The 22,500-nt window shown below is 49.4% G+C and overlaps 1 protein-coding gene across 3 annotated transcripts in view; it reads left to right on the top strand.

Annotated features, from left to right (window-relative positions):
- Positions 1 to 22,500, top strand: part of gripap1 (GRIP1 associated protein 1) — a 30,160-nt gene that overhangs the window by 779 nt on the left and 6,881 nt on the right. Inside the window, exons 2-27 of one of the 3 annotated variants that reach the window (XM_070968262.1) lie at positions 952 to 1,018; positions 2,019 to 2,080; positions 2,221 to 2,247; positions 2,553 to 2,660; positions 4,084 to 4,246; positions 4,387 to 4,535; positions 4,809 to 4,848; positions 7,078 to 7,148; positions 7,902 to 7,949; positions 8,048 to 8,079; positions 8,394 to 8,441; positions 8,580 to 8,679; positions 9,066 to 9,143; positions 10,346 to 10,438; positions 11,350 to 11,484; positions 11,795 to 11,890; positions 12,314 to 12,424; positions 13,149 to 13,250; positions 13,374 to 13,487; positions 13,835 to 13,912; positions 17,078 to 17,173; positions 18,126 to 18,182; positions 18,655 to 18,754; positions 20,251 to 20,381; positions 21,273 to 21,389; positions 22,054 to 22,147. In XM_070968262.1, coding sequence (XP_070824363.1) covers positions 952 to 1,018; positions 2,019 to 2,080; positions 2,221 to 2,247; positions 2,553 to 2,660; positions 4,084 to 4,246; positions 4,387 to 4,535; positions 4,809 to 4,848; positions 7,078 to 7,148; positions 7,902 to 7,949; positions 8,048 to 8,079; positions 8,394 to 8,441; positions 8,580 to 8,679; positions 9,066 to 9,143; positions 10,346 to 10,438; positions 11,350 to 11,484; positions 11,795 to 11,890; positions 12,314 to 12,424; positions 13,149 to 13,250; positions 13,374 to 13,487; positions 13,835 to 13,912; positions 17,078 to 17,173; positions 18,126 to 18,182; positions 18,655 to 18,754; positions 20,251 to 20,381; positions 21,273 to 21,389; positions 22,054 to 22,147 — 2,317 coding nt within the window. Of the gene's footprint in view, positions 1 to 951; positions 1,019 to 2,018; positions 2,081 to 2,220; positions 2,248 to 2,552; positions 2,661 to 4,083; positions 4,247 to 4,386; positions 4,536 to 4,808; positions 4,849 to 6,981; positions 7,149 to 7,901; positions 7,950 to 8,047; positions 8,080 to 8,393; positions 8,442 to 8,579; positions 8,680 to 9,065; positions 9,144 to 10,345; positions 10,439 to 11,349; positions 11,485 to 11,794; positions 11,891 to 12,313; positions 12,425 to 13,148; positions 13,251 to 13,373; positions 13,488 to 13,834; positions 13,913 to 17,077; positions 17,174 to 18,125; positions 18,183 to 18,654; positions 18,755 to 20,250; positions 20,382 to 21,272; positions 21,390 to 22,053; positions 22,148 to 22,500 lie in introns of all 3 variants that reach the window. The other 2 variants (XM_070968261.1, XM_070968264.1) reach the window with 2 other exon arrangements.

Here is a 22,500-nt window from a genome sequence, read left to right as displayed (position 1 = left end):
CACAGTGGTGATGTTTACGTGCAGAGGCTGGACCCTCATCTGGTCACTGCAGAGCCGCCATGAAGGCTGGCACGTCCGGTCTGTTTTGACTCTGTTTCAGAGTCAAAGCTGTGCACACCTGAAGCTAAAACAACGGAGTCAAGGTCTCTGAGATAGTTTGGTCTCAAATGGACATATAATGATAACTCAGTCTTTCATCTCGTCCTGCCTCCACTACTCTTCCTCCCTGTTCATCTGCCTGAGCAGATCCTTCACAAGTGGTCCACAATCCTGCTGCAGAGCTTTAGACCAGGTCCTCCTCAAGGTGTCCTGAGACACAGATCCTGACGTGTCCTCACTGTCTCCTCGTCAGGCTGAGAATCCAGTTCCAGGCTTTAGTGATCTCTGGTGAATCAGCAGCAGGTCTCTGAGGTCCTCTGATCAGGGTCTTGGTTGATCCTGGATCAGGGTTGACACAGAGAGACACTTTGAGGTCGTGTCTCATGAACTTCAGCATCTGTGTGATTTTCACTTTACTCTGATTTTAATTGATTTCTCTCTCAATCTTCCTGTCTGTATTTATGTGACTCATTCAGTAGACTTCATCACAGCCAAACGAGCAGCGAGTCCTCCTCCTCCTCCTCCTCCTCCTCCTCCTCCTCCTCCTCCTCCTCTTCCTCCTCCTCCTCCTCCTCCTCCTCGTTTCACTCTTCACCTTAAATTATGGATTCAGTTTTAATTAAACATGTCTTCTAAAGAGAATGATGTTTGTGTGTGTGTGTCTGCGTGTCTGTGTGTGTGTGTGTGTGTGTGTGTGTGTGTGTGTCTGTCTGTGTGTGTGTGTGTGTGTGTGTCTGCGTGTCTGTGTGTGTGTGTGTGTGTGTGTGTGTGTGTGTGTCTGTGTGTGTGTGTGTGTGTGTGTGTGTGTGTCTGTGTGTGTGTGCGTGCCTGTGTGTGCGTGTGTGTGCGCAGGCCCAGCTGCTGGAGCTGAGGACTCAGAACTATCAGCTGTCTGATGATCTCAGGAAGAACTCGGCAGGTAAGCTCTCTGAACGTCACCTGTCGGCTGCCGTTTGCTGTCTGCTCTGTTCGTCGTCTCTCCGTCAACACTTCGATGTTTGACTTTAAGCTTTAGACTTCAGAGGAAATGAAGGACTTTCTCACAGCATCTGTCCAACCAGGAAGTCTCTTTGAGATCAAGCAGGTCTTGAGGTGTTTTGTAGAAAGGTGTCAGCGTGCGCCTCGTAGCTCAGAGTCACCACACAGTGTTTCATCTGAATCAGTTTATGATCCTATCAGTCCATCAGAGCTGATCCCAGGACAGCTGAGTCCTCATATCTGAACCTCCACCGTATAAATGGAACAAAGTAGAAGCAGCGTAGAAACCTGAAAGTGTCGTCCCGTTGGCTGACCTCAGGCCTTTGATGTGAACACTGCTCAGATGTTTCTGTGTGTGTTGAGTGAACGGAGGGTCCAACACATTATTAAAGCAGTGATGTTGGTGAAGCTGTTGGCGATCGTGACGTGGCTGAAGAGACGTCGTGCTGCTCATGTTCAGGCTCAGTGTGTTCACACGACGTGTGCTAATCTGAGCAGTTTGCTGCTGTGTTGAAACTTTATTGTGAAAGCGGCGCGATTGTCAAAGGCTGGAAAACACTGATTTGTCGAGGCTGCTGTTGAAGTAACATCCACCTGCAGCTTGATTTGAACTTAATGAGACATGAAGTTATCAATTAGTGTCTGATAACAGTCACATCAAAGGTAAGAAGCAGATTTGACAGGTGAGGTGCAGACAGGTAAGTCTCTGAGTCTGTCTGTGAACCAGCTTTGCTCTGACAGGAAGTCACGATTCACAAACATGAGTGAGTAAAAGTACACCGTCATGTATTACATCAGTAGGTCGACAGTGACGGGACTCTGAGTACTTTTACTTTGGTACTTTTCCATGATTGTGTTTGAATTGTTTCGTCATTTTGTTTTATTCATTAAATTAATGTGATGATGATGATGATGATGAAGACGACGACGATGTGTTTCAGAACTGAACGCTGTCCGTCAGAAAAATGTGGTCCTGGAAAGAGACTTTATCAAAGCACAGAAGGTAATCAATACTTCATCATCAGTGATTGTTGATGTTTTTTTACTAAAAAAAAAAAAAAGCCGTTAAATTCACTTTAATTCACTTCTTTCAGATTGATTTGATCTCATTTTTTTTTTTATTCGTTGTGTTTGTCTCCTCAGGCTTTGAACAAGAGCAAGAAAGCTCAGGTGAGTTTTACCTGTTTGGTTACTGCAGGTTTACGCTGATCGTCAGCACCCCCCGGTGGCCGTCAGCTGCCTGACATGCTGCGTTTTGACTATCGTCCTTACCGTTTCTTATCATTTCTTTTCTTGGACACCTTTTTATAGTTTGACGTTCTGTTTGTAAACCTTTTTTCATGTTGTCTTATTGTATGAGGAGCTCAGTTTGCTGTGGTTTATCGTCTTCAGACACACATTGTTCCTTCAGTTCCCGTCCGAAGGCGGAGGACAAGTTTGTTTGTAGAAGACTGACGCTGAGTCTGCCTTTGCAGGAGGTGGAGGCGCTGCTGAGCGAGAACGAGATGCTTCAGGGGAAGCTGCACAGTCAGGAGGAAGACTTCAGGCTGCAGAACAGCACGCTGATGACCGAGCTGTCCAAGGTGAGCCGCACGACACGACAGCACGACACGACAGCACGACACGACAGCACGACACGACACAACACGACAACACAACACAACACAACACAACACAACACAACACAACACGACACAGCACGACACAACAGCACGACACAACAGCACGACACAACAGCACAACACAGCACAGCACGCTGATGACCGAGCTGTCCAAGGTGAGCCGCACGACACGACAGCACGACACGACAGCACGACAGCACGACAGCACGACACGACACAACACGACAACACAACACAACACGACACAGCACGACACAGCACGACACAGCACGACACGACAGCACGACACGACAGCACGACACGACAGCACGACAGCACGACAGCACGACACGACAGCACGACACGACAGCACGACACGACAGCACGACAGCACGACACGACAGCACGACACGACAGCACGACACGACAGCACGACACGACACAACACGACAACACAACACAACACAACACAACACGACACAGCACGACACAGCACGACACAACAGCACGACACGACAGCACGACACCACGACACGACAGCACGACACAACAGCACGACACGACAACACAACACAACACAACACAACACAACACGACACAACACGACACAGCACGACACAACAGCACAACACAGCACAGCACGCTGATGACCGAGCTGTCCAAGGTGAGCCGCACGACAGCACAACACGACAGCACGACACGACAGCACGACACGACACAACACGACAACACAACACGACAACACAACACAACACAACACAACACAACACAACACAACACAACACAACACGACACAGCACGACACGACAGCACGACACAACAGCACAACACAGCACAGCACGCTGATGACCGAGCTGTCCAAGGTGAGCCGCACGACAGCACAACACAACACAACACAACACGACACAACAACACAACACAACACAACACAACACAACACGACACAACACGACACAGCACGACACAGCACAACACAGAACAGCACGCTGATGACCGAGCTGTCCAAGGTGAGCCGCACGACAGCACGACACGACAACACGACACAACAACACGACACAGCACAGCACAGCACAGCACAGCACGGCACGACACAACAACACAACACGACACGACACGACACAGCACAGCACGCTGATGACCGAGCTGTCCAAGGTGAGCCGCACAACAGCACAACACAACAACACAGCACAGCACGGCACAACACAACACACGACAAACAGCTGCAGTGTCACATGGGATGCGTTCAGGAGCAGCCCTGACTGTAGGTCCTCTGTGTTCTGGCAGCCCAGCATTCACTTGCAGTTCTTGTGTGAGAACAGGCTTGTGGTCATGTGGACATGTGGTCATGTGGACATGTGGTCATGTGGACATGTGGACATGTGGACATGTGAGCTGTGTTTTCCAGCTGTGCACACAGATCGAGCAGCTGGAGCAGGAGAACCAGGGCCTGAAGGACGGAGGAGCCGCCTCAGCGTCCGGCCCTCCACCCAACCCCTCCTCCGGTCCTGTGGATGGAGAGCTGCTCCGCCTCCAGGCTGAAAACTCCGCCCTGCAGAAGAAGATGAAAGGTGTGTGTGTGTGTGTGTGTGTGTGTGTGTGTGTGTGTGTGTGTGTGTGTGTGTGTGTGTGTGTGTGTTTGTGTGTGTTGAGCATCTGGTGGATTTGATGATTCCCTCTTCACTTAAATCTTTTCTGGACTGTCCTGCAGCCCTCCAGGAGCGCTTCGACAGAGAGCTCCAGAGGCAGGCGGCCGCCACCGCAGAGACCGACGGGTCGGCCAGCGCCAACGGAGTCTCTGATGTCACGGGGAGAGGGGAGGGGGCGGCGGCTGAGGCAGCCAATGACAGGCTGGAGCAGGTGATTGACAGAGAGTAACACGCTCCCACACGCTGCTGTTAACGAGAGGAACGCGTTGACGATGTTTTACTCACCGACGTCGAGTCGATCTCAGCTGATTCGTCCACAATTTAATCCCAAGTTTTCTCAAATTTTCACTCAAAAACTGTTGACTAACATATTTTCACGAGCAAAAGCCAAAAAGGGAAATAAAGTGTGAGATGAAGACAAATAGCAGCTTCATTCCTGTCAGTGTGCGTGTGTGTTTTCATGTATTTTGCTGTGTTTCCTCAGACGGAGGCTCAGCTGGAGCACACAGGGAAGCAGCTTCACGGTGAGTTCAGGGTCTCTTTTCTTACTAAAACTAAACTCTGTTCTTCTCATGTGATCCTTCACAACCCGCTCTGATGGAACCAAAGTGTGAATGTGCAGCTTATTTTACCTGAAATGATACTTGAATCGTTCTGCGTATTTAACCAGTAAAAGCTTCACAGTTAAGAGTCGAGTCATGAACCAGTGAGGCGTTTGAGTGTCACACGGAGAGAAACAGACCTTCTCCTCCAACAGGCTGATTTCTGCTGACTTAATTCTCTCAAGCCGTCACTAAACGCTCGCTGACTTGCTTTAAATGAGCGTCTGAATTTCTGCTTTGTCTTCTGCTTCATGTTATTTCCAGCATCGTTTAGATCATTCACACGAATGAATGTTGAAGCGCTTTTTCCTTTGAGTTAGCATCAACTTAAAGCTTCACTCTGTTCTTATTCAAGGTTCTAGCTTCTTCTGTATTATTTGGTTTTATTCTGTATTTTTCTTGTTGTCAGCGAATCTCATGTCCTTCCTGTCTGTGGCTCTCAGCTCAAAGCTCATTGGTTCCTCCTGAAAACCTTTAAAAAAATATTTAGTTTCATGTTTAAAAGGCTTAATTAGCTTATTTCCTTAAACGGCTGCTCGCTGTCACAAACAGGAGGAAATAGGGCTTTGATGGGACTACTTTCAGTGGCGGATGAATCCACATTTGCTGCGTAGTGTGTGTGTGTTGATGGTGATGGAGGAACAACCATGAGACTCACTTTAATGAAACTCAGAGGAAGGAGATCAATCAGCTGTGATACACACACAGTTATTGTTAGCAGTTAGCACTCAGTTAGCAGTTAGCATTGACTGCTGGTTTGACGTGAGATTCACTGACAAAAGGAAATCAGAGTATCTCCAGGCTGTGCTTTAACACACACAGTGAGATTGTGAGTTCCTCAGTGAAGTCAAATGAAGTTCAAGCTGTTTCTTTAACAACTGAAACTTGCTGCAGAAAGACGTCGCGGTGATGAAACGAACGTGTCCACGCAGCGGGAGCAGAGACTGACGGTGCGTTCAAGGACACGTACCAAAGTGAACAAACTGAATAGACGATAGCTGAAACTTTAACTCACAGAAATCTGAAGGAATGAGTCCAGCTGCAGACTTAACAATTCCTTCTTCTTCACTTCAGTGTCATTGAACGCATCGCTACAGTCTTTTTAAACAAGGTAACCTCCTCCAAACGTCATTAACGAGCTCGTTTTGATCAGTGATTAAAGCTGTCTGGAGCTCTGCAGACAGTCTGAACGCTGCTGTGTGATTTGTTCTGATAACAGATCAATCATGTGACTTCATCAGCGTGGCTCTTTCTGACGCTTGTCACCCTGAATTCTCAAATACGGGCTGTTCCTGACGCGGCCTCGAACCTCCCCTGGTGATACGATCTGCTTTCTATTTGAGAATTGACAGTGACAGCGCGGCTCGGCTTTATCGAAGCGTAGAGCAGCTAGCTGGCTCAGGGCAGACACACACTACAGGCTGACTGAGCGAAGAGCGACAGAAACATCAGCAAAGACTAACCAGGCTGTCGACAAATAGCAGCATTTTCACCCTGAAGCAGAGTCCAGACTCCGAAATCTGGTGTTTTCTGGCAAAGCTGCAAAGCCAAAACTGATTCAGACACGTTAGCTTGATGAGAAATGTGATGTTTCACCTGTCACACTGACCGAGTGAGAAAGTCAGATTTCTACACAGATTCATCATGTTTTCCTGATTCCTGATTTAAAGTTTCATAAACTAAAATGTGGAAAACTTTAAAGATGTGCTGAACCGCTTTTCTGCGTAAGACAAAAATGGTTTCTGAAGCGAATGATGTTGACTTAGAGTTGAATTATCACGAACGACAGAAACACAAAGGTTTGACACCAGAAACATAAAAGCAGCGCTCGGACGTTGGCGTAAGGCGTAGAAACTCAGATGAACGCGCCGTCAGTGAACGCCCCTCCAGCAGGCCGTCGACCTTTGACTTTGCAGCTCGGCCACAAAGCGCCGGACTGAGACGCGGTCGAACTCCTCCACAGAAACGCTGTGGGAGGAGGCGCAGAGCGAGGAGCTGGCGTAGTGTGTGTCTGGCCTAACAGACTGCCCCTGCTGTGTGCGGCGCCCCCTTTAGGCCTGTCAGAGAAGAGCGTAGAGAAGATTGTAGCTAAGCAGGCAGCGATAGGCTGGTCGGCTGCTCTCTGTCCAATAACTCACTGCTTTGGACCAGAGCTGGAGATGGCACTGAACACCGAGCAGGAGGAGAAGAGGCTGCTGAGGGAGCAGGTCCACCAGCTGGAGGTACTCCCACTCACCTGACACACTCACACTCACCTGACACACACACACTCACCTGACACACTCACACTCACCTGACACACACAAACTCACCTGACGCACACTCACCTGACACACACTCACCTGACACACTCACACTCACCTGACACACTCACCTGACACACTCACACTCACCTGACACACACTCACCTGATGCACACACACTCACCTGACGCACACTCACCTGACACACACACACTCACCTGATGCACACTCACTCACCTGACACACACACACACACTCACGTGACGCACACTCACCTGACACACACACTCACTCACCTGACACACACACACTCACCTGATGCACACTCACTCACCTGACACACACACACACTCACGTGACGCACACTCACCTGACACACACACTCACTCACCTGACACACACACACTCACCTGACACACACTCACCTGATGCACACTCACTCACCTGACGCACACACACTCACTCACCTGATGCACACACACTCACCTGACGCACACACACCTGATGCACACTCACTCACCTGACGCACACTCACCTGACACACACACTCACTCACCTGACACACACACTCACTCACCTGACGCACACACACTCACTCACCTGACGCACACACACTCACCTGACGCACACTCACCTGACACACACACACTCACTCACCTGACACACACTCACCTGATTCTCGGTTTCTCTGATGCTTCGCTCTAAAAGTGTTTGTCTCCTGTCTGTCTTCAGGTGTCCAAACAGGCTGAAATCACCAAACTGCAGGAAGAGATAACAAAGGTGAGTGAAGCCTGACAGGACCCATTGATTGATTATTGATTATTGATTATTAAGCCTCATTCATACTCTTTTAATCTGTCTGTCTGTCTGTCCTCCAGCTGTCTGACAAGTTAAAGAAGAAGCAGGAGAGGTGAGACGGTGTCAGTCAAACATGTCTCTAGCTCAGCTTCTCCTGCTCTCACCTGTTTCTGTGATGCACCTGAACCTCGAGGTCTCAGCTGATGTGTCTGACTGATGGTAGATGTTGTGATGTGAGGTGAAGTTCTGGTTCTTGTCCTCTGGGGGGCGTTAGAGGAGCGTGAAGAGCTGCAGAGCTTTGACACCCAGCTGGTCAGACTGGAGCTGGTCAGACTGGAGCTGGTCAGACTGGAGCTGGTCAGACTGGAGCTGGTCAGACTGGAGCTGGTCAGACTGCTCGTCCTAAACTTTGTGTTTCTGTCACAGTTTCCAGCGTCTGCAGGGAGAGAAGGAGGTTCTGTACAATGACAGCAGGTCAGAGCGGCGCTCACACATACTGCTGCTGATAGTACTGCTACTACTGCTATTAGTACTACTGCTACTACTGCAGCCTGTGTTGCTGGTAGTACTGTTACCAGTGTGTTGCCTGCTGAGCATCTCGTTTGTCTGCAGGACGAAGATCGATGAGATCAACCAAAGGAAAGAGGAAGAGCTGAAGGCCATGAACACCCGCATCCAGAAGCTTCAGTCGGACCTGATGGCAGCCAATCAGGTCAGACCTCAGTGACGCAGCCACAGCTGCAAGGAGCACTCAGAACTTTCACCACAAATAAAAGCAGCAGTACCACTGTGTAGAAATACTTCTTAAAAGGCCTGCATTCAGAATCTTTCTTAAGTGAAAGTATGAAAACTTCAGAATGTAGTAAAAGTACTCCTTTCACTTTACAGTATGTATAATATCAGTGGATCATAGTTACTGATGCATTCATGTTGCAGCTGGTGAAGGTGGCGCTCATTTCAAATACTTTATGTACTTCTGGGTAACATGATGATAATAATTTGTCGTATAATAGTAGTAGTAAAGTCGCTGAGCCTCCTCTGACTCTCAGTGTTTTGTTCACATCCAAAGTGGCTGACTGTGTTTGTGTTGCGGTTCAGACGACAGCTGAGCTGAGAGAGCAGCTGGAGAGCAAAGACAAGGAGCATGAGGTGGCCGTGCACGCCCTCAAAGACCAGGTAAAGCACCCGACAACACCTGGAGACAGGAAGCTGTTACCTGTCAGGTCTCAGGGAGAGCCTGTCAGTCCACACTTAGGGCAAAGAAGACGAAATGTAAGGGGGAAATCAAACCTGTGTGAGTGAGGCTGAGGGCTGAGGAGGTGGTCAGAGGGCAGAGGTGGGGGTTGAAGGGAGGGGTTTGACTAAAACTGATAACTGCAGGAGCTCCGGCCTCTTCTCCACGTCTCCTTAAACATGTTTTCCTGCCAGGTGTCCATTATCAGGAATTAATGGAGGACGCCAGAACCGTCTGACATGCAGACTTTGCAGAATCCATTAACTTCTGACTCTGGACACCTCGAGGGCCTACACCAGTAGTAGGGCCTACTATTGGTTCATATTGTCATGTGTTGTGCATCAGTATCAAAAGTTTGTTTGACAAATACCTGGACCAATCAGAGCCATCGTGTGGGGTTCTTGCAGCGGAAACCTCGTTCCTCCTCCTACGAACAGGACGAACCTGAGATACGACGTGCAGATGTTGGTGGTCTGCTGAGCTCAGGCAGCTCTGCAGTGAGCCACAAAGCTAACGTTATGCTAGCTGGGTCGACAGCGGTGCGTCCGCACAGTGATGGTAAACAGGAAGTAACAGGGCCGACATGGCCGAATCCTTCTGTCAAGGTGTTTGTCCTTTTATATGACGGTACAGTGACTGTCCTGTCAGCGTCCTGGTTCTTTATCACCACCGTCGCTCTCAGGTCATGTGGCATGTGGTGAACCGTCCTGCTGAACAGATCATGTGACTGTTGGACAGCTGGACGTTACCTCACGCTGCAGCTTTGAATTTAAAGCAGAGACACTGAAGCTGTTTTCTCTGGCCGTTTGGACATTGTCCAGAGTCTCACACACGTTTATTGGAAAATGGTTGTTCAGTATCGTGCTGGCTGTTTTTCTGCCTGCTGTCTGTCTCTGTCTGTCTGTCTGTCTGTCTGTCTGTCTGTCTGTCTGTCTGTCTGTCTGTGTTTCTGACCTGTTCTGTCCTCTTGTCCTCCTTCGGTTTTTTACCTTTCTGTTTTTGTTGTTTCGTTGTGTCTGTCCCTCTTTTCTTGTTGTCCTTTATCGGTTCTCCTAATGGGACTCCTGGTTTCTTTCTGTTCCTTTTGGTTCTTTCTGTCCTGTTCTCTCTGCTGCCCCCTGCCTGTGGTGCGTTGGTGCTGCAGGTAGCCAATCAGAGCGCAGTCAGTCAGGAGCAGGTGGACAACATCCTTCAGGAGAACGATGCTCTGAGGACAAACCTAGCCGCTCTAGAACAGGTAATAAAGCTGGAGAACTTTGTCTGGAGGCCTGACTCCAAAGCGCTCCTCTGTGCACTGACCTCGCTGCCATGTAACAGGTGAGACACCTGGAGAACGTCACATAGAACCAGAACTGAAAACAGAAAGTTCAGTTTGGAGGTTGGACCCTAGAACAAGGCTCAGGAGCTGGTGATGAACCTGAGGACGTCACCCTGAACCTTTGGGTTCCGGCTGTTCTAGTAATTATACTTTAAATCCTCATCTGGAACCATCTGGACCGATAATCTGGTCAGAAAAAATAGAAATAAACAACGAGCTGGAACGGATGGAATCTGGAAAACCTCAATCCAAAAACAGTTTCTCAGACTGATCGTGTAACAGATGCTCCTCTGGTTCTAAGTGAAAGTACCTAGAACTGGAGCTGGAACCCTTCATGGAGAACAGGGTTCTAGACCCCCTTTCTAGAACCTTAACCTTAGTTTGAGTAACGTTGGCCCTCAGGTTCTGATATAGTTCTCTTCTAAATGAATAAAAGCAGGACGCTGAAAGGTGTCCTCGTGAGACGGCATGGCCCCCGCCTTCCCGTGGCCATCTGGCTGCAGGTGCGACGGACTCAGGTGGCCTGTAGGACAGTGCATGTCCATTTGATTGGCAGACGAGAGACATAAAAGCTGGACTAGAACCTTGTTGTGTTCTCCGAGTCGTCCCTCTCCATCTCACTCTGTGAAACTGTCCACTGCATCAGGCGTCAGATGTCATCTGAAGTCGTCTGTCCTCGTCTCATTGTTTTTGTCCTCTGATGTCTCTGCAGTCACCTGAAACTGACTTCATTGCATCTTTCATTGTCCACTTTCTTACATTTTGTGCTGTGACGTTCGTGTCAGCGTCTCTGATTGTGATGTTAAATAAAGTTGTGTCTCCATGTGCAGATCCAGACGGTGAAGACGCAGGAGATGAATCTGCTGCGCGAGCAGCAGGAGGCTTTGACGGCCGAGCTGCAGCAGAGACGAGGCGAGCAGGACAGTCTGCTGGCTCAGAGGGACGACCTGAACTCCCAGCTGCAGGTAACACGTGGACGCCAGCACAAGACGAGAGCCACCTGTGTCCAGATGTGCTGGTTCTGATGTCGAACGGAAGGATGAAGAGTTTAAGTACTTCAAGTACTTTAAGTACTACAGTTAGCTGATAAAAATCTGGTTCTTTTCCAGGCGTTGTTTCTTCACTGTACGAGCATCAGCTCAGTCTGACAGTTTGTCACTGTGAAGAGGAGAAATCTTCCTCTTTGAACCTGTGTCACAGCGATGCGTTCAGGGAGAGTTGGAGAGTTTGACATCACAGCCTGTTTCTATCCTGTTTGTCTCTTCTTCTCTTCAGGAGTCGAGCTTTGCCAACAGAAAGTTGTTGGAACAGTTAACAGAAGAAGGACAAGAGAAGGACAAACTGCTGAGAGAGCTGGACGAGGCTAAGAAGGTACACACACACACACACACACACACACACACACACACACACACACACACACACACACACACACACACACACACACACACACACACACACACACACACACACAGAGCACATTAGGCCGGATGGGCTTTGTGTTCATTTCTCAGGCGTTCACATTTTACTACGATGACAAAGTCAACAAGGCGAAAGAAAGACGGACAGACAGGTGGACAGAACACATCTACAAACAAGCACACAGACACACACACATCACACATTAAGACATTAAGATCATAAACACACTAATGAGCAACACTGTGTGTGTGTGTGTGTGTGTGTGTGTGTGTGTGTGTGCGTGTGTGCGTGTGTGCGTGTGTGCGTGTGTGTGTGTGTGTGTGTGTGCGCGCGCGTGTGTGTTGGTGTGTGTGTTGGTGTGTGTGTGAGTAGACAGCGGAGAAGAGGAAGGCCATGTTGGATGACATGGCCATCCAGCTGAACCAGGAGAAGTCTGACCACAAGGAGGCGCTGTCAGACCTCAAACTGCAGCACGAGAAGGAGGCGAGACGCCGTTTCTGCTCCTGCTTCTCTCCTCAGTTTTCCTGTTTCTTGTTTCTTTCTTCTCTTTTATTCTTTTTCTTTCTTCCTCTGATGATCCTGATCTGTTTCTCTCTTTCTTCTTTCTTACTTCCTCCTCTTTATTATCAGTCATACACAAATACAAACCAGTTGCATCTGATTTTGAATGAAGTCTGTTTCCTCTCTCCTCCTCTCTCTCCTCCTCCTCTCTCTCCTCCTCCTCTCTCCTCCTCCTCTCTCTCCCCTCCTCTCTCCTCCTCCTCTCTCCCCTCCTCTCTCCTCTCTCCCCCTCCTCTCTCCTCTCTCCTCCTCCTCTCTCCTCTCCTCTCTCCTCTCTCCTCCTCCTCTCTCCCCTCCTCTCTCCTCCTCCTCTCTTCTCTCTCCTCTCTCCTCCTCCTCTCTCCTCTCTCCCCCTCCTCTCTCCTCCTCCTCTCTCCTCCTCTCTCCCCTCCTCTCTCCCCTCCTCTCTTCTCTCTCCTCCTCCTCTCTCCCCCTCCTCTCTCCTCCTCCTCTCTCCTCCTCTCTCCTCTCTCCTCCTCCTCTCTCCCCTCCTCTCTCCCCCTCCTCTCTCCTCCTCCTCTCTCCCCTCCTCTCTCCCCTCCTCTCTTCTCTCTCCTCCTCCTCTCTCCTCCTCTCTCCCCCCTCCTCCTCCTCTCTCCTCCTCCTCTCTTCTCTTTCTCCTCCTCCTCTCTCCTCCTCCTCTCAGGTTCTTGGGGTGAGGGCTCGCTACGAGAAGGAGCTCCGAGGACTCCATGAAGACAAGAATCGCTCTGAGGAGGAGATCCGACAGCAGCTGAGAGATGAAAAGGTAAACCGGGTGGGAACAGGATGGAGGAGCACCGGGGAGAGGAGGTGAAAGCTGAGGAGGAGGTCACGAGGAGAAACGAGACGTTGGTGTGTGTGTGTGTGTGTGTGTGTGTGTGTGTTTCAGGCTCGGACCAAAGAGCTGGAGGGTCTCCAGCAGCGGGTGGAGGAGCTGCAGGCTCAGGTTCTGTCCATGGAGGGAACTAAAGGGTGGTTCGAGAGACGGCTGAAGGAGGCGGAGGTCAGTCAGTCAGCCGGCTAGTTAATGACACCTGCGCTGTGTGTCAGTGCTCTGTGACATCACCGGGGGGTGTGGTTACAGGTGGAACAGGTCATGTTTGAGCAGAGCGCTGCTGTGCTGCCGTGCTGTTAAACCAAACCTGTCCAAACCTCGAGAGTCGTGTGTCCATCCTGCGTCTCTGCTGCAGGCTATGTTAGCTGCTGCTAGCACAACACGCCACAGTCTACCTACCAACCAGTCAATCAATCAATCAATCAATCGATCAATCAATCAATCAATCGATCGATCGATCAATCAATCAGTCAATCAATCAGTCAAATCCTGAACTGTTCCTTTGATCTCTGCAGGAGAACATAGAGAAGAAGACTCTGGAACATCAGGACGAGATGGAGCATCTGCACGAGGAACACACACATCAGCTGGAGGTGTGCACACACACATGCCCACAGTCATACACACACACACAGACACACACAGACACACACAAACAAACACACAGTCACACACACACAGAGTTTTTCAGAAGATGTTTTGTAAGTACTGTAGGTGTGTGTGTGTGTGAACATGCAAGAGGACAACAGACACAGAGGACACAATGATCTAAAGAGACAAGAGGACAACAGACAGAATGTCCTCAGGAAAGCTCGCGCCTTCGTTATCGTTACAGTTTGATAACGAACCAATAAAGCACAACACGCTGTGCATCATGGGATATGTCAGATGTAATGAGTCCTTTCAGCCAATCAGATTACCAGGCTGACTGTGTGGTCCTGTGAGGAAACTGTGTCTCCCTGAAGGACTGCAGAGAGTGTGTGTGTGTGTGTGTGTGTGTGTGTGTATGTGTGTGTGTGTGTGTGTGTGTGTGTGTGTGTGTGTGTGTGTGTGTGTGTGTGTGTGTGTGTGTGTGTGTGTGTGTGTGTGTGTGTGTGTGTGTGTGTGTGTGTGTGTGTGTGTTATCTGCTGGATAACAGCCTGATACTACGAGCAGAACGAGGAAACTTAATAGGAAAAGTTAATTAAGGATGGAGGACGTGTCATCAGCAGGCAGGTACGCTCCGTGCTGCCGCTTTGGATTTGAGCGCTCACCTGTGGTTTCCTGTGTGACTGACTGAACGCCGGCTCTGACGGGGCGTTAAATCAGACCTCAAATGGCTGAAAGATAATCTCCTGCAGCCTCAGAAAGTTTGATCCTGGTGGATCCTGATCTGTTCAGTTCCATCAGTTTCAGATGACACGTGACGATCATCAGAGGGTTCAAAGTTCATTCGTTCACACCTTCAGGAGTCTGATGTGATTCAGAAGAACAGAGAGTCGATCCCTGAGCTCTAATCAGACGTCATGGACCCAACGATCTGCAGGACTCAGAGTCTGAAAAACATGAACTGACTGACGTGTTTTATCTCAGAGAAACTCACCATCAGTCAGTCCTGATGTTACGGCAGCACATGGAAACCTTGTATCTGACACCTGCCCTCCAGCTTCCAGAAGACACCACTTCTGCTGCTAACTGGACTCTGGTGTGAGGACGGACACGAGACACCGACACTGATCCAAACACCATCAGTTAGAGTCACATGGTCACAGCCATGAGGCTGCCAGAGCCTCGTCCTCACAGCCAGTTAGAGCAGGGTGGGACACCTGAGCCAACACCTGGGCTAGTTAGCTAACAAATTACTGGCAACCGCTAACCGATAGCATTAGCTAACTAACAAGTTAATGCTACCGGTAGCGGTCGAGGTAAGATTAAGTTCAGTACATCTGTTAGCTGGTGTAGGCTAACTAGTTAATTAGCTACTGCCAGCTATCTAGTGTAACTGATGTTATCCAGCTTCTAATGCTGCCAGTTACCGGTCGAGGTAACGTCAACAGACAGGAGAATACAGTCCCCGTCACGTCGCTGTCAAGCTGCTGGCGGTCTGGAAAAACTATTGAGAAACTGAGTCGGTTTCACTTCAGCCTGACAACAAAGTGACTCAAGCAGTAAAATAAAGTCAAGTAAAACAACTGGGCTAGTTAGCTAACTAGCTAATGCTACCGGTAACTGATAGCGTTAACAAGCTAACTACCGGTTACCATTTCAGTCCCAACTTGTCCAAATATGCATTTGCCTCCCAGCTTTTGTCCCTCTCATTGACTGCATGGCTGTTATGTTAAAGTATGAAGTTATCCCACGTGAGAAGAGGAGGTCCTGGGCAGAGTCATGGAGACCGCAGCTCTCGTCCTAAGCCAGGGACAAAGAGTCCAAGTGGACCGCTCTGTTCTCCAGCTGAGGCTCCAGATGTCCCTCGATGTCCTCAACCCTCCTCCTTAGAGCCAGATGGCAGCATCACCTGTAGCTTCTCACCCACGCACGTGTGTCCATATGTAAATTAAAAAAGCACGCTTTTCAAAATAAAAGCACCACAGTTCTATTGGGTGCACAGCATAAATACTTCATTTATGTTCTAAATTACGATTGACCTCACAGGCCAGACAGGGACGCCCTCAGGGCCAGCTCTGTCGGTCGGGCCATCCGTCTGTCTGTCCACCTGTCTGTCTGTCATTTTTACATTTTTCTGTCCGTCTTTCTTTCGCCGTGTTGACTTTGTCATCGTAGTAAAATGTGAACGCCTGAGAAATGAACACAAAGCCCATCCGGCCTAATGAGCTCTGTGTGTGTGTGTGTGTGTGTGTGTGTGGAGGTGTGTGTGTGTGTGTGGAGGTGTGTGTGTGTGTGTGTGGAGGTGTGTGTGTGTGTGGAGGTGTGTGTGTGTGTGTGTGTGTAGAGGTGTGTGACATCACAGGGATTATCAGACTGTTGTTCTGCTGCAGATTTCCATGCTTCCTTCCTCGGTCAGGTGGGCAGCTGTTTTTAATGCAGATTTTAGTCAAATTAATTAGCAGCAGAAGATTAGAGAGGAATTAACCGTAGATTTTTTAGTAATCCCTCAGTCAGATGGATTAGGAGCGAGGGGGCATCACTGAAGGTGCAGATGAGGCTCGTTGAAATGTTTTCTTTCTCACAGAGGAAGAAAAGTTTCTCACTGTGTTCTCTGTTTTCATGGTTTCTGTCGTCTGTGTTCGTCTTCACTTCACTTCACGGTCGAGTCAGCGACGCCTCTGACGCCACGAGCGAAGCGTCGTGCGCTGTCTGACGGCTCGGTTTATGTCGCTGAGGTTTTTCTGCTGCTTCCTGTTGGGAATGATCAGGTCTGATTTCAGTCGACTGACGATTCATTTGACTTTTTGTGAAACCGTGTTCAGAAACAGTTTGGGCGTCTGTCGCTGAATTTATGTCGTGTAAAAACCTGGTAAAATATGATCCCTGCTGAATATTTGAGACCCACCAGAGTTTCTCCAGCTGATCTGTGAGCAGCTGAACGGCTCGCTCTGATCCTGGATCTGCTCGAGGTCTCTGCTGGCCCTCGTGGACTCCTCGGTCCTCAGTGAAGACAGTCTCAGAGAGAAAGGGTCCTGAGATGACTTGAGGAAAACTTGACTAACTGACTTGGTCTCACTGTGTCATTTCCCAGCTGAAAACGGTGTCCTCATATGTCTTTCTGCGTCTCTGTGTCCTCATACGTCTCTCTGTGTCTCTGTCTGTCCTGCAGGAGAAGCAGTCAGAGATGGAGGGATTGAAGCAGCAGCTGGTGGAGGTGGAGAAACAGAGGGATGAACACAACGACACCATCGAGAAACTCAAACAGGTGACAACACAAACGAACTGTACTACTCCTGATACTGCCAATACTACCAGTACTACAAACGTACGACCACTGTGACCACGAGAGCTGCGCTGGACGTGTTGCTGCTGTGTGAGAACGTTGTTGGCTTCAGCTTTAAAGGCTCATGATAGTGATCCTGCAGGTTTTTCTCCCTGATGTTCAGACTCACAGTGTCGGCCGATGCCCAGAGCTGATCTGGCATCAGCGCTCTTGAACCCCATCGTAAAGTCTGTGTTGGTTAATGTAGGAGCTGGCGCGAGGCTGCAGACTGCAGGTCAGTTTAGCTCTGAGCAGAAGGTCACAGACCAACAGGGCCAACCTGCTCCGCCATGTTTCCTGTCTCAGCGGCTTTCTGAAGCCGTTTGTTTGCCGACCTGAGCGCCACGTCTGCTTTTCATTTCCACACCTGTGGTGACAGGTTAGAGCTGCTTCACCTTCATCAGGAGGAGGAGGAGGAGGAGGCTGAGTGTGTTTGTCTAGCAGCTGTGTATATTTACGGCTCCTGTTCCACGGATTGATCTTCATCTCAGTCATCATCATTAAACATCAGACGCTGATCAGTGATTCGTTCAGAGCTCAGACTGAAACAGGCCTCATCTGTAAAGTCCTTTGATTGGTCCCTCAGATGGTGGGCGGACTGGGTTCTTCCTGGTCTGATGACCACTCGAAGCACTTCTACGACACAAGTCTGCGCACACACACACACACACACACACACACACACACACACACACACACACACACACACACACACACACACACACACGGATGGCTCAGCATCAGGACCAGAGTCAGTATCTGCCCAAGGACGCTTGGACATGTAGACTGCCGAGGCCAGGGATCGAACCGGTGACCTTCTGAGAGGCCCCTTTAAACGCTGCATCGAGGAAAACACTGTCCTGATAGTCGTTCAAGTGTGTCTTTGTCTCTGCAGGAAATAAAGGACACTGTGGACGGTCAGAGGATTCTGGAGAAGAAGGGAAGTGCAGCGGTGAGTCCATGTTTACAGATGGACGGACGGATGGATGGACAGAAAGACAGACAGAGTGATGGACAGACAGACAGACAGTGATTGACAGACAGACAGATGGAGTGATGGACAGACAGACAGACAGAGTGACGGAGTGATGGACAGACAGAGTGACAGAGTGATGGACAGACAGACAGACAGACAGACAGACAGACAGACAGACAGACAGACAGACAGACAGAGTGATGGACAGACAGACAGAGTGATGGACAGACAGATGGAGTGATGGACAGACAGACAGTGATTGACAGACAGACAGACAGACGGAGTGATGGACAGACAGCGTTTGAGATGAGAGACTGAATATATTTTGCAGAGTAATTTAAGAGCAGCCATGCATAGAAAACAATAATTAAAAAGTAAATCCTTGTGTGTGTGTGTGTGTGTGTGTGTGTGTGTGTGTGTGTGTGTGTGTGTGTGTGTGTGCGTGCAGCTGAAGGACTTGAAGCGGCAGCTGCAGCTGGAGAGGAAGCGAGCCGACAAACTGCAGGAGAGACTCCAGGAGATCCTGACCAACAGCAAGACCAGGACAGGTACGAACGCTCACCTGAGACACCCTGAGCACGAGGTCATCATGATGTCATGGCTCGCGGCCCACAGACTGGAAGCAGCTCTGAGTGTGTCTGTAACTGGTTTGAAACAGAGCCTCAGACCTGCAGATCAACAACTCTCATTAATCAATAATCAATAATGCTTTTATCATCATGTTTTATCGTCATGTTTTTGTCATTTAAATCCCCTTTAAAGGCTTCAGTAAGGATAGACTGTGTGTGTGTGTGTGTGTGTGTGTGTGTGTGTGTGTGTGTGTGTGTGTGAGATGTGAGCGATGGCTCTGATTAGCCGCGGTGTGCTAAATCTGCGCCAGGAGGTTCGGGTCCAGTCCGGAACCTGATGTTCAATATTTGATGCAGCGCTCTGATTCCCAGAGCTGACGTGGACACACCGGCGTCTGCTGGCAACACACACACACACACACACACACACACACACACACACACACACACACACACACACACACACACACACACACACACACTTTCTGATTGTCTGGACTTTCTTCTTCCTGCTTAATGTTTGTCTTTTGTAGCAGATCTTTGACTTTCTCTCTGTTTCTGTCCTGAACCTTTTCTTTAACGTCCTTCTGTCACTGTGGTTTAACTAGTTATCACACACACACACACGCGCACACACACACACACTCACTCTGAGCATCATGTATAATCTATGAGTGGTGATGAATGTTTAAAGGCTCTTCTGCACAAACCTGAGAATCAGACATTTTAAAGTAGCCTACTTATCTCTGCCCACTCAGAGCACCTGCATTAAAGGGACGGTCCACTGCGTTAAAGGGACGGTCCGCTGCATTAAAGGGACGGTCTGCTGGTTTAAAGGGGCGGTCTGTTGGTTTAAAGGGACGGTCCGCTGCATTAAAGGGACGGTCCGCTGCATTAAAGGGGCAGTCCGCTGGTTTAAAGGGGCGGTCCGCTGGTTTAAAGGGGCGGTCCGCTGGTTTAAAGGGACAGTCTGTTGGTTTAAAGGGACAGTCTGTTGGTTTAAAGGGACGGTCCGCTGCATTAAAGGGGTAGTCTGCTGGTTTAAAGGGGCAGTCCGCTGCATTAAAGGGGCAGTCCGCTGGTTTAAAGGGGCGGTCCGCTGGTTTAAAGGGGCGGTCCGCTGGTTTAAAGGGACAGTCTGTTGGTTTAAAGGGACAGTCTGTTGGTTTAAAGGGACAGTCTGTTGGTTTAAAGGGGCAGTCTGCTGGTTTAAAGGGGCGGTCTGTTGGTTTAAAGGGGCGGTCTGTTGGTTTAAAGGGGCAGTCTGTTGGTTTAAAGGGGCGGTCTGCTGGTTTAAAGGGGCGGTCTGTTGGTTTAAAGGGACAGTCTGTTGGTTTAAAGGGGCAGTCTGCTGGTTTAAAGGGGCAGTCTGCTGGTTTAAAGGGGCAGTCTGCTGGTTTAAAGGGGCGGTCCGCAGAGAAACTGCTTGATGTAGTTTTGGTAGGAGGAACTGATCCGGATCATCTTCTCTGCAGGTCTGGAGGAGCTGGTTCTGTCAGAGATCAACAGTCCCAGCCGGACGCAGCAGACCGGAGACTCGTCCTCCGTCTCCTCCTTCTCCTACAGAGACATGATGAAGGAGGCTCAGCCAGCCAATCAGAACAAGGTGGGTGGAGCCGAAAGCAATTTTTCTCTCTTCCAGTCGGTTTTGTCTCGTTAGTGTCGCGTCTAGTTTGTCATTTTTTCTTAATAACTTCTCTCTCTGTCTCCTCGACATCATGTGATCAGGGTCATGACCTTGACTGGCTGAACCGTAACATCCCATCATCATGTGTGTGTGTGTGTGTGTGTGTGTGAATGAATAGAGCCAACCTTCCACCATCAGCTCGTCGTTAGCAGCAGCAGCATCACATGACATGAAGCGGTGGGCGCTGCGTGTCTGTGACGTCCTGCTGCTTCGACCTTTCCCATCAGACGCCTCTGAGCCTCTGATGGCTGAGCAGAGCTGTGGGCTCCAGCTTCACGTCGGGTCTCTAACCTCTTTGATGGTGAACTGTCAGTCAGTCAGGAGACGTTCAGTTGCTTCAGCCTTCAGGAGAAACGTGTAAATGCACCTCCAGCACTCAGCGCTCGGAGGACGTCGCTTTAGCTTAGTTTGATTTTCTGATGGATCGTTCAGTTTGCTGATCGTTCACCTGAGTAATCAATAACCTGCCTGTTGGCTGTCTGGATCAGACGTTTGTAGTGAGCTTGTTTTAAAGTCGTCGCTTTAATGTTTAAGAGCTGGAGCCAAAAGTCACTTTCACTGTGACTGAGCCCAGATGGACAGAAACCGTGAGATCACTCAGTCTCGTTTGAATAAACTTTATTGGGATTGTCAACATGCAGTGTTTTGTACAGTTCACAGTGAGGGAAAGACGTGTTCAACATGTCGACACGTTTTCATTGAACGCAGCTTTTGCATTGGTTGGTATTGATCGCAGAAAAAGCTCTGAATGTCCACCTGTGCTGGACTCGGCTCTGATGTCTGTCCTCTGTCTGTCCCCTCTGTCCTCAGTCTGGAGGCGGCAGCCCTCAGTCTCAGCGTCCGGCTGAGCTGTCCGATGACGAGGTCGGGGAGTTGTTCCAGAGACTCGCGGAGGTTCAGCAGGAGAAATGGATGCTGGAGGAGAAGGTGAGGTTACCATGACAACCACACGTCACCTGTCCCGTCTGTTCAAAAAAACAAACCGGAGAAACGCTCGCCACGCCCAGCCTTAACGTCCCCGCTCTGCTTCCGGCGGGTGGATGGCGAGCAGCAGCAGAGCTTCATGCCTTCGATGCATTATTGATCGATTCCTCTGTTCAATACATCAGCTGTTTCCAGGTCAGCTGGCGTCTGCGCTGACGCTGCAGTACTTCACCGGGTCATGTCCACACGCCAGTACTCACATGAAGTACTAATACAGTACTAATGTTGTGAAAAGACTTTTGGGCTAAAATATTGTAAGCTCGTCAGTACTGTGTACGTTTACTGCTACGTGTACTTGAGTACTTCCATTTCAAAATTTTTACTTCAGCACATTTATTTGATAACATTCACGTTATCAATTCCAAATATCAATCAGCTAATAATCGACGTATACCAGCTGCTGTCATCATCAATGACATCAATGATTACTCTGAATTGATCTGCTTAATGAGTACTTACACTTTTGGTACTTGATGTGAGTACTTACACTGAAGTAACATTTTCAGTGCCAGACTTTAGAGTATTTGTACACTGTAGTATTGGTACTTCTATGAAGTAAATGATCGCAGTACTTCTTCCTGCTCTGAACAGTTTTCTTCTCCCTCAGGTGAAACACCTGGAGGTCAGCTGTTCATCCATGGCTGAAGACATCTGCAGGAAGAGCGCCATCATAGAGACCTACGTGATGGACAGCCGCATAGGTAGCACGCACGCACGCACGCACGCACGCACGCACGCACGCACGCACGCACGCACGCACGCACGCACGCACGCACGCACGCACGCACACGTGTTAGCGTCAGTTAGCTTCACGTTTGTCTGTTGATCAAACAAAGGTGTTGATTTCGCTCGTTAACCTGCTCAGCTGCTAACGTCTCACCTGCTGGAAGACATGGAAAGCTCTGATTGGTCGATGAGCTCAACGTGTGGACGTGAGGGGCGGCTTATTGATTGTTCTCTCCCAATCATCACAGCAACAACAGAAAAAGCTTTGAATCTGAAACTGACTGTGTAAGAGGCAGGAAGGCTGCAGTGGAAGGGTGCTTCTGTTGCA

The sequence above is a fragment of the Chaetodon trifascialis genome, chromosome 8, assembly GCF_039877785.1.
Source record: "Chaetodon trifascialis isolate fChaTrf1 chromosome 8, fChaTrf1.hap1, whole genome shotgun sequence".
NCBI classification, from domain to species: domain Eukaryota; kingdom Metazoa; phylum Chordata; class Actinopteri; order Chaetodontiformes; family Chaetodontidae; genus Chaetodon; species Chaetodon trifascialis.
The sequence above is the reverse complement of the archived record's forward strand: the minus strand, read 5'-3'. Positions and strand labels throughout refer to the sequence as shown.